Here is a 12,042-nt window from a genome sequence, read left to right as displayed (position 1 = left end):
ATAAATAATCTTTAAAAAAAACACAACACATTAGAGGCATACAACATCAGACTCGAAGTGATAGAAGAATAAGTGATACCAAAGACAGAGCAGCTGAAATTGAAGAGAAAAAAGAATGGCAAAAATTGAGCAGGGTCTCAGAGACTTCAATGACAACATGAAACACAACAACATACGTGTCATGGGAGTTCCAGAAGAAGAGAAGGGAAAGGGGGCAGAAAGGGTATTTGAGGAAATCATAGTCGAGAATTTCACAACTCTTATGAAAGAAATGAACTTGCAAGTCCAAGAAGTGCACTGTACCCCAATCGGAATAAATCCAAATAGACCTATTCCAAGACACATACTACTTAGAATTTCAAATGTCAAAGATAAAGAGAAAATTCTCAGAGCAGCCAGGCAGAAGCAAACCATCATGTACAAGGGATGTCCAGTAAGAGAGAGTGCAGATTTCAGAAACCATGGAGGTAAGAAGACAGGTATGATACAATTAGGATACTGAAAGAGAAAAACTTCCAGTCGAGAATTCTTTATCCGGCAAAACTGTCCTTCAGATATGAAGGTGAGTATAAAATATTCACAAACAAACAGAAACTGAGAGAGTTCATAAAAAAGAATCCACCTTTGCAAGAAATATTAAAGGAAGCCTTAAAACCCAAAGTAAAAAGACAAGAGAGAGAGGCCTGGAGGAGAATATAGAAGAATAGAGAAAGGATAACCAAAAGAATAAATAGACAAAAATATGATATGACATATGAAAATCAAAGAATAAAAAGCAGAATAATGTATTTACAGTAATATCATTGAATGTGAATGGATTAAACTCCCCAATCAAAAGATACAGGCTGAGAGAATGGATAACAAAAAGCATGAGCCATCCATATGCTGCTTACAAGAAACTCACCTCAGACCCAGGGATACAAACTGGCTGAAAGTAAGGAAGTGGATGTGGCTCAACTGATAGAGCATCTGCCTACCATATGGAGGGTCCAGGGTTCCATATCCAGGGCCTCCTGGCCCAGGTGGTGAGCTGGCCATGTGTAGTGCTACCGCGCACAAGGAGTGCCATGCCACGCAGGGGAGTGGCGCCACACACACGGAGAGCTGATGCAGCAAGATGGCACAACAGAAAAGAGATGCAGTTTTCCAGTGCCGCCAGACAATACAAGCAGATGCAGAAGAACATACAGCAAATGGACACAGAGAGCAACAATGAGAGAAAAGAGGAGAGAAATTTTTTAAAAATTAATCTTAAGAAAAAAAAAAACTGGCTGAAAGTGAAAGGTTAGAAAATGATACTCTATGCAAATATTAACCAAAAATAGAATAAGTAGCTATACTAATATTGGTCAAAACAGACTTTAAATGCAAAAAAGTTATGAGATACCGAATTAAATATTAATAAAAGGGACAATCCACTATAAAGATATAATAGTCATAAATGTCTATGTACCTAGACAGAGTGTCCCAAAATACATTAGACAAACTCTGGCAAAACTGAAGGGAGAAATATACATCTCTACAATAATCGTTAGAGACTTTAACACCCCCTCACAGCATTAGATAGAACTAGAAGGAAGATCAACAAAGAAACAGTGAACTTGAACAATCTAATAAACGAGTTAGACCTAACAGACATATATAGAACATTGCATCCCAACTCAGCAGGTTATACATTCTTCTCAAGTGTCCATGGATCTTTCTCCAGGATAGACCACGTCAGGGCACAATGCAGCTCTCAATAAACATAAAAAGGCTGAAATTATGCAAAGCACCTTCTCAGACCACAATGGAATGAAACTGCAAATCAATGATAGACAGGAAAAAAGTAAATTCACAAATATGTGGAGACTAAACAATATGCTCCTAAATAATCAGTGGGTCAAAGAAGATATTGCAAGTGAAATCAGTAAATATACTGAGACAAATGCAAACAAGAAGACAACTTATCAAACTTATAGGATACAGCAAAGGCAGTCTTTAGAGAGAAATTTATAGCCCTAAATGCTTATATTAAAAAAGAAGAAAGAGCTAAACTCAAAGATTTAACTGAACAACTACAGAAACTAGAAAAAGAACAGCAAACGAATCCCAAAGGAAGCAGAGGGAGAGAAATAATAAAGATTAGAGCAGAAAAAAAATGAAGTTGAGAACGAACAAACAATAGAGAAAATGAAAACCAAAAGTTGGTTCCTTGAGATCAATAAAGTTGACAAACCCCTAGCTAGACTAATAAAGGAAAAAAGAAAAGATGCAAATAAATACAATCAGAAATAAAAGGGGGGATGTTATGACTGACACCAAAGAAATAAAAAGGGTAAGAGGGTATTATGAGAAACGATATGCCAACAAACTAGACAACCTAGATGAAATGGAAAAATTCCTAGAAATACACAGATAACCTACATTGATGTTACAAGAAATACAAGAACTTAACAAACCAATCACATCTAAAGAGATTGAATCCATCATCAAAAATCTTCCGGCAAAGAAAAGTCCAGGACCAGATGGCTTCACAATGAACTCTACCAAGAATTTCGAAAAGAATTAACACCAATCCTGTTTAAACACTTCCAAAAAATTGAAGTGGAGGGAAAACTACCCAACACATTTTATGAGGTCAACATCACCCTAATATCAAAGCCAGATAAAGATACTACAAGAAAAGAAAACTACAGACCAATCTCTCTCATGAACATAGATGCAAAAATTCTCAAAAAAATACTTGCAAATCGAATCCAACAGCATATCAAAAGACTTATACATCACGACCAAATGGGATTTATTCCTGGTATGCAAGGCTGGATCAACATAAGAAAATCAATCAATGTAATATACCACATTAACAAACTGAAGGGGAAAAAACACATGATCATCTCAATTGACCCAGAAAAGGCATCTGACAAAATCCAGCATCCTTTTTTGATAAAAAAACACTTCAAAAGATAGGAATAGAAGGAAAATGCCTCACTCTGATAAAAGACATATATGAAAAACCCACAGCCAATATCATACTCAATGGGAAAAGGTTGAAAGCTTTCCCTCTAAGATCCAGAACAAGACAAGGATGCCCACTGCCACCACTATTCAATATTGTACTAGAAGTTCTAGCAAGGGCAATTAGGCAGAAAAAAAATTAAAGACATTCAAATAGGAAAAGAGGAAGTAAAACTCTCACTGTTTGCCAATGATATGATCCTGTATTTAGAAAATTCTGAAGTACCCAGACAAAGCTACTTCAGTTAATATATGAGTTCAGCAAAGTGGCAGGATACAAGATCAACACGCAAAAATAAGTAATGTTTTTGTACATTAGTACTGAGCAATCTGAGGAGGAAATCAGGGGGAAAATTCCATTTACAATAGCAACAAAAAGACTCAAATACCTAAGAATCAATATAACCAAAGAAGTACAGGACATATATGAAGAAAACTACAAAACAATGCTAAAAAAATTTTTTAAAAAGACCAAATAAATGGTCTAAACAAATAATAAGAGAATAAATTTCGGATTAAGAGAATAATTGGATTACGAGATAAATATCATGAAAATGTCAATCTTACCCAAACTGATTTATCAATTCAATGCAATACTGATCAAAATTCCAACAGCTTACTTTACAGAATTAGAAAAGGCAATTACCAAATTCATTTGGAAGGGAAAGTGCACCCAAATATCCAAAAGCATTCTAAAAAAGAAGAGCAACATGGAAGGAATTTCACTGTCCGACCTTGAAACATATTACAAAGCTACAGTGGCCAAAACAGTACGGCACTGGCATAAGATAGACACATCTATTAGTGGAATAGAATTGAGAATCCAGAAATAAACCCTCACCTCTATGGTCAAATGGTTTCTAATAAAGCTACCAACTCCATGTTAATGGGACAAAGTAGTCTCTTCAACAAATGGTGGTGGGAGAACAGGATATGTATAACCAAAGAATGAAAGAGGACCCCTATCTCACTCCCTATATAAGAATAAACTCAAAATGGATCAAAGACCTAAACATAAAAGCCAGGACCATAAAACTACTAGAAGAAAATGTACAGAAACATCTTCAAGACCTTGTAGTAGGTGGTGGTTTCTTAGACCTTATATCCAAAGCACAAGCAACAAAACAAAAAATAGATAAATGGGACCTCCTCAAAACTAAACACTTTTGTACCTCACAGGTATCAAAAGGGTGAAAAGGTAGTTGACTCAATGGAAGAAAACATTTGGCAATCACATACCCAATAAAGGTTTGATATCCAGGATATATACAGAGATATTACAACTCAACAATAAAAAGACAAACGACCCAATTAAAAATGCACAAAAGACTTGAATGGACATTTGTCCACAGAAGAAATACAAATGGCAAAAAAACACATGAAGAAATGCTCAACACACTAATGATTAGGGAAATGCAAATCACAACTACAAGACACCATTTCACACCTATCAGAATGGCCACTATTAAAAAGACAGAACTACATTCTGAGGATGTAGAGAGGATGTAGAGATAGAAACTCTTATTCACTGTTGGTGGGAATACAGAATGGTAAAGCCACTGGGAGGACTATTTGGCAGTCCCTAAAGAAGCTGAATATAGACTTGCCATGTGGCCCTGCAATACCCAGAAGAACTGAGCAGTGACACTGACACCTGCACACCTATGTTCAGAGCAGCGTTATTCACACTTGCCAAAAGATGGAAACAATCCAGGTGTCCATCAACAGATGAATGGATAAACAAACTGTGGTGTATTATATGATGGAATATTATGCAGCTATAAGAAGAAATGAAGTCATAAAGCATATGACAACATGGATGAACCTGGAGGACATTATGTTGAGCAAAGCAAGCCAGACATAAAAGGACAACTACTATATGGTTGCATTACTATGAACCAAAAGTATTGTGTAACATACGGTATGATTAAAAATTTTTTATATGTAACTAGTACATTTAATTGAGATATTTATGTTTTATTCAACTATGTCATCTCTTTATTTTTAAATTATTGTTTATATTTTCAATTATTAAATGTACAAAACAAAGTTTAAAAATTAAAAAAAAATCTTTGGCCTCCCACGTTACTTATATACTGTTGGAACTTGAAAAATGTTTCTTAGAATGAGGGAAAAAAATAGGTTGCAATCCCTTCCTTCAGGAAGCTTATCAAAGTAATTACAGCAATGGCTAGCAATTGAGATTCTGATCTGGGCCAGGTCCTAGGCTAAGGGCTTGACATTTTAAACTCCGTAAGGACCCTACGAGGTGAGTATGACTCCTATCCCTCTTTTCCCAAAGCGGATGTGGTGAAGCCCAGTTTCAAGCTCAGTCTGACTCCAGAGCTATATCTTAATATCTTTAGCATGATGTTCTAAAGCAGCCTCATTCATTTATATGTGTGTGTGTATATGAAAAAGGACTGGGTAAGGCAAGACAACACACAACTAAGAGACTGGAAGGCTGGTAAGGAAGATTGGGCCCTGACTCCATATACGCCTCATCTTTTAACCTTTTTTCCCCTCCATATTGACATCTATGAAAACAAAAGTTTAGGTCCGGCCTAGTGGCCCCAGACATTTTATATGAAAACCAATAATATTAATGATGCTACGCCTCTTCCAAATATGGGGTATAAATGATAACTGTAGAGTTTAGAGGTGGGAAAAATAACTGTTGACAAATACCAATGGGTGCCACCCACCTCCGGGCATTCTAATTGAATCAGCATGGGGTGTGAACTGTGGTTAAGAATCCTGTTCCAGAAGGAGCAGAGTAAACCTTTTGTGCACACACTAGGTGCATGTATGTCTGTGTCTGTGCCAATCTATCTTGTGGCAGCCTGAAGGACTGAACTAGGACACTCATCACAGACTCACCAGAATTTGCCTGCACTTAGAGGTGGCTTACAGGTCAGCTAGAACACTGTAGAAGGATGGTCAAATCGCAGCTGCCTGGGGTGAGGATAGCCAGCTTTAGGTCATCCAGTATAATACCTGGGACTGAGAAGATAAGACTATTGCTTAGGGGAAGGTGGACACTCAGATCCATATGAACATGGGAATGACTAAGGCCAGGCAGGCATGGCCAGGACAAGATGCATGCTCAGAAAAGATCAGAGAGCGCCCTACCCTTCACCTCAGGCTGTTTTTCAAACCCACTGTTAGAACAGCCTAAGCTCTGAAGGAGAGCATTCACACAGGGCAATCTGCAAGGGCTCAGAACTGGATTTTCTTTTCTTTTTGATAGTTTTGGCTTTCAAGGAAATCTCTGTTATATTAATAGCTAGAGATACGCTTAAAGAACAGATACCTCACTGACTAAATTCCCTTGGATTCAATAGTTTCACTTCTCCGAAGCAAGCCAAAGGAAATAAGAGATGTAACAAAGAGACGGCTTCTGGGAAAATCGGGGCTGGGGGGCAATTACCTCATTTAACAGAGGGAAACATTAAAATAAATTATAGCCACTCATCTGAAGCACTATTAAAACACTATAAAAATCAAATTTTCAGGAAATGTTTAATAACATGGAGAAAAGCTCCCTGTTTTGTAAAATACACATTAAAATGTTAAAGTGATAAATTTATTTTAGGGAAACGGACTTTGGCCCAGTGGTTAGGGCGTCCGTCTACCATATGGGAGGTCCGCGGTTCAAACCCCGGGCCTCCTTGACTCCGTGTGGAGCTGGCCATGCGCAGTGCTGATGCGCGCAATGAGTGCCGTGCCACGCAAGGGTGTCCCCCGCGTGGGGGAGCCCCACGCGCAAGGAGTGCGCCCGTGAGGAAAGCCGCCCAGCGTGAAAAGAAAGAGCAGCCTGCCCAGGAATGGCGCCGCCCACACTTCCCGTGCTGCTGATGACAACAGAAGCGGCCAAAGAAACAAGACGCAGCAAAATAGACACCGAGAACAGACAACCAGGGGAGGGGGCGAAATTAAATAAATAAATAAATAATCTTTAAAAAAAAAAAATTTATTTTAGAAATCAACAGTGGGCTATTTCCAAATGGTAAAATTAATGATGGTATTTTCACTGCAACTTTTCAGTATTTTCTGACTTTCTTACCAGGGGTGCATACAGCTGTTAAAATTAGGTGGGGAAGCAGATGTGGCTCAACTAATAGAGTGTTCACCTACCATAAAGGAAGTCCAAGGTTCAAACCCAGGGCCTCCTGGCCCATGTGGTGAACTGGCCCACGCGCAGTGCTGCCATATACAAGGAGTGCCGTGCCACGCAGGGGTGTCCCCAATGTAGGGGAGCCCCACGTGCAAGGACTGCGCACCACAAGGAGAGCCGCCCCGTGTGAAAAAAGCACAGCCCGCACAGCAGTGGCGCCACACAAATGGAGAGCTGACCCAGCAAGATGACGCAACAAAAAGAGACGCAGATTCCCAGTGCTGCTGACAATGCAAGTGGACACAGAAGAACACACAGGGAATGGGTATGAGAGGAGACAATGGGTATGGGGAGAGGGGAAGAGAAATAAAATAAATCTTTTAAAAAAAAATTAGATGGAAAAAAATTAGTGTTAAATTAATGAAGAGATTGGTCCAGATGATCTGGGTCCAGGGCAGATCTAACTTTGATCTTGGAATCCATTGTCCTAATATCCAGATTGTCTGCAACTTAAAGAATTATAAACCATACTTTAAAATACCAACATAAGACAGAGACTCCAACAAAAACTTTAGAGAGCTGTAATACGTGTTTAATTATTAGAAAGTTCAAGTCCAATAAGCTACATCAATAAGTTCCTTGGAACCAGAGCTTGTATCTTTCATCATTCAGTCCTTGGGATTTCATGGTTACTTATTGTTAATAAACTAGTAAAATAAACCATTTTCAGTAACTGCCTGACTGCAGAAGTTATTGCTGAAGGAAGAGAATTCATGATATCTACTAAGGAAAGGGGGAAATGCCTTATGATCGATGAGTGATTTTCCTCCCAAAGTCCTACAAGTTTTCTGAAGGGCACACAAGATCTAGGTCCTAGCCACAACGGGTTATTAGTTGGTTGGGGACCATGGATTGTGAACTTCTTTTACTCCACCTGTAGAAGATGTAAAGGGGAGAAGGGGGTGTCCGTCACTGGGACTGACATTCTACAAAAGGGTTACTTCTACTTCACTTTCACAGGAGTCCAGGGAAGCCTGCATTAGTCAGCTACAAAACCAGGACGGGCAGGAAATCACCACGGCGAGATGCAGCCCAGAATGGCTTTAGAATATTCAGATTTAGCTCAAGTCCTCAGCTCTCGGTTTCCGTCCCGGGCCACTCCCTCGACGACCCAGCGTAGTGGGATACGACTGAGTCCCTCTCAGCAGAGGAAGGGTCCTCGCGGCCCCTCCCCTCATTCGGAGAGGTTCCAGCCCCCAAGCCGAGCGGCCGCCCGCTCCCCGGAAGCCCGTCCTTCCCCAAGGGCCCCCTGCGCGCGCCCGCGTTCACCCGGGACTCACCAGGGGTCCGGGGCCATAGTGCTCTCTCCGCCGGCTCTTCGGACACTTCCTGCTCTCTGCAGCTGACTACGGCGGCCCGCGCGGCTCATACCCCGCGGCTCGGCCCGTTTGCGCCCGGAGCCTGGAGTTTGCCAAGTAAATTCACTGCGATAGTGCCTGACAGCGATGATAAAGAGAGGAAAGCGCTTCTCGGGGAAACGGAAGGTTGTAGGAATCTTCGCCCACTGAGGCACAAAGCTGATGGGCTCAATGAAAACAAAATTGTTGTTGAACGAATGTGACAGTTTTCCCATCTGTAAGTGACTTCAAACGTTATCCCGCCTCAGACCAGGGGCCCAAAGAAGTATCGAGTGCGTATTATTTTATAGCAGCCTGCCTATCGAGGCCCATTAAATGCTTGCCTCTACAGTTAATTAGCAAGAAGGTGACATGGGAAGAGGAGGAATGAGTTCTGTGCATTTAATTCCTTCCAAATCCCTAGACCCTTAACAGCAAGGAAAAAGGACCCTCCATTTGCAAGGGGGCGTGAGCTCCGCAGGCTGGGTTTCAGCGCAGGCGTGGATCTGGTGCGCATGCGCCCGTCAGTTACCATAACGACCAGAAGACGCCGCACCGGCAGGAAGACCTAGAGGCAAGTGAGCGGATGAAGGATAACCGCGTGATGTCTGTCCAAGCTTCGCCCGAGGCGGAGGTGGCGGAGCTGGAGCTTGAGGCCGTGATCGGCTTCAACGGTGAGGCCTCGAGCATTGTCTGGCTGGGGGTTGTAGGAACCGCGAGGACGTAGAGTGCGAATCGGGACATGGAGACACCGGGGCAGGGGTGTGGGGAGGCCTAAAAGGCAGCGGAGGCATTGACGAGAGCCCTGGCCGGGGCCGTCCTGTCCGAGGGCCTTGGAATGTCACTTCCTCGATCAGAGCCTCAGAAAGTGGCGTGGTGTTTACCAGCTCAGATCGCCTTTTTTCACCCAAGAGGGACTAAATGCCTGCCAAGCATTGACCCTGGCCAAAGAGCGAATGAGGGCACATCTTTCTTATGACCTTTCTCCCACCATGTCGGCCTCCCGTGGCCCCAGGCCCCTGCGTAACCCCCGATGCTGTCTGTGTTGGCCTCTGGAACCAACTAACAAATCTCTTCTAAAATCCCAGCTGATGTACTAATGAGAAACGCCTGGGGAGGGAATGTGTGTTAGAGCAACTGCTTTAGGGGATCTTGGTCTTCTAACTGGGAAGGATTCTAATAGTGAGGATTTCAGACCCCGTAGACAAGCAAGACTTTTTTTTTTTTTTTAAGTGCATCGCGATGCCTGAAAGCTTTAAAATTGTAATACTGCAGGGTGCAGAACAGTCAATGACTGAAGTTTTAAGCATATTCCAGGACATGGCTCTTGTCTCTCACCTTCGTTTTACTTTGGTAGAACATGGGCCCCTAATACATCTACATGATTAGCAGCCTTTGGGGCCTGCCCTGAGCGCTAAGGGTAACTGGTGAGGCAGTGTGGAGCCTTACACCTACAGCTCTGCAACTGAATTCACGAGATTTCCTAGAGTCTAAGAGTAAATATATGGTAGTTTGTAACCCATGTCTCCCACGGCAAATGCTGAATATATTTGCCTTTTAGAAAGGCCCAAATCGATTGAATTATATTTTACCTTGTTTTTGTGACAACTGATAGTCTTCTTTCATATAGTCAAATATACATTTATTTAGAAAAAAAAATAGCCAAATAGTAAGCTTTGCTGAGAATACAATCATAAATGCATGGCCACACCTTAAAAAATGAGTTTAGAAAATTGGGAAAACACAGTGAAACAAGAACAATAATTTTAAAAAATCAATCCATCATTACCCTTTCCAAAGATATCACTCTCAATCTTTTAGTGTGATCTTACATATATATACTTACATATAAAAGTATTTTTTAATAAAAGTACACTCATGCTGTATATATTCTCTTATAACCAGATGTTTTATTCACTTAACCATATACCATGCAAATCTTTCCTTAGTAATAAATATGCTCCACACCATAATTTTAATTACTATTTTATTGTATTATTCCATTGCATGGACAAGTCATAATTTGGTTTTTTTTTTTTCCAGAAGATAATTCACTTTAAAATACCCTGTTGGGGAGCAGATGTAGCTCAAGTGATTGAGCACCTACTTCCCGTGTGTGAGATCATGGGTTTGATCCTGGGTGCCTCCTGAAAACAAACAAACAAAAAACCCAGCTCTCTTTGGGGGAGCAGATGTAGCTCAGTGGTTGAATGTCTGCTTCCCATGAATAAGGTCCTGGGTTCAATCCCCCACACTTCCTAAACAACAACAAAAACCTGTTATTAATAGCTTAGCATAATTTCCTTTTTTTTTTTTTTTTTTTTTGCATTTATTTCAAAATGCTACAAGGAACATCTGGATAGCTAAATCTTTTAACTTTTTTCCTTAGGGTGGAGACTGGTTAGGGAATGGCAGATAGCCCAGTGTGGCTTCAGTGTCAGGAACTGGCAGGGTGACCCTGGAAAGGGTACCTGAGGGTTGACTTTGGATGCCTTAAATAGCAAGTTATTGAGTTCATATTTCACATGGAAACGAACGAGGAGCAACAGCAAAGGCTTTTTATTATTGCGACACAAGCTCCCATCATACTTTTATATTATAGTTTATGAATTTTAACTCGAGGGTGTAAGTATATAACTGTACTTGACTCTTCTAGGTATTGTATTTTGCCAGGAATAAATTATTTAAGCAAATAAAGTAGAATTATGTCGATTATGAGAACCTTCTGTAAAGGGTTCATTATAAAGAGTTCGGTATGGATACAAGAATAGTCACGTGTATCAGTTGACTGGAGTCAGTTGATTTAACTATTATGCAAAATGCACATACAAATTATAAAAACAACTACCGCCAAATTGGTCAGGGGTCTGTGAGCTACATAGCCTGTGGGCCAAATTAGGCCCACTGCCTGTTTTTGTAAATAAAGTTATATTGCAATAAGGCCATGCCCATTCCTTTATGTGTTGCCTACAGCCGCTTTTACATAACAGCAGAGTAGTTGCACCAGAGACCTATGTCCCACAAAGCCTAAAATACTCTCTGGCTCTTTACAGAAAAAACAAACAAACAAACAAACAAACAAACTGCTGACCTCTGTAATAGATACTTCGCAAAGAAATATAAATAGTTACTGGTTCAAAATATAATTAAATCAGTGACTTTTTTTAAGTTTTCAGATTGTTAAAATCTAAAAATACAGATAATGGTAAGATGAAAATAAATGGTTCTGAATTGCTATTAACAGAATAAATTTTACCACCTTTTTGAAGGACAGTTTTGTAATATCTATTACAAGTTTTAATAAGGTTAATCTTGGAGCTTTTAAGAACTTAATTCAAGATTTCAAAAAAGTATGTGCAATGAAGTTCACTGTGACATTGTAATAGCCCAGTTACTGGAGAAGACAATCCAAATGTCCATTGGTAGGAAATGGGTTTTTTTAAAAGTATAGTCTATTTGCCCAGCAAAATACTATATAGCAGTTAAGAAAAATTAGCTATATCTATATAGAATAACAAGGAAAATGTCTAA

At 40.3% G+C, this 12,042-nt stretch overlaps 2 protein-coding genes across 2 annotated transcripts in view; one reads left to right on the top strand and one right to left on the bottom strand.

The window, feature by feature from the left end:
• STX8 (syntaxin 8) overlaps nucleotides 1-8,591 on the bottom strand; it is a 274,018-nt gene extending 265,427 nt beyond the window's left edge. The window contains exon 1 of the mRNA XM_058283489.1: nucleotides 8,455-8,591. Within this exon, the coding sequence (XP_058139472.1) occupies nucleotides 8,455-8,543 (89 nt within the window). The 5' untranslated portion in view covers nucleotides 8,544-8,591. The remainder of the gene's footprint in view (nucleotides 1-8,454) is intronic.
• A 1-nt stretch (nucleotide 8,592) lies between these two features.
• The window catches only part of CFAP52 (cilia and flagella associated protein 52), a 59,302-nt gene continuing 55,852 nt past the window's right edge, over nucleotides 8,593-12,042 (top strand). Inside the window, exon 1 of the mRNA XM_058283487.1 lies at nucleotides 8,593-9,185. Coding sequence (XP_058139470.1) covers nucleotides 9,098-9,185 — 88 coding nt within the window. The 5' untranslated portion in view covers nucleotides 8,593-9,097. The remainder of the gene's footprint in view (nucleotides 9,186-12,042) is intronic.

This window comes from Dasypus novemcinctus, chromosome 21 (genome assembly GCF_030445035.2).
Source record: "Dasypus novemcinctus isolate mDasNov1 chromosome 21, mDasNov1.1.hap2, whole genome shotgun sequence".
Lineage (NCBI taxonomy): Eukaryota > Metazoa > Chordata > Mammalia > Cingulata > Dasypodidae > Dasypus > Dasypus novemcinctus.
The sequence above is the reverse complement of the archived record's forward strand: the minus strand, read 5'-3'. Positions and strand labels throughout refer to the sequence as shown.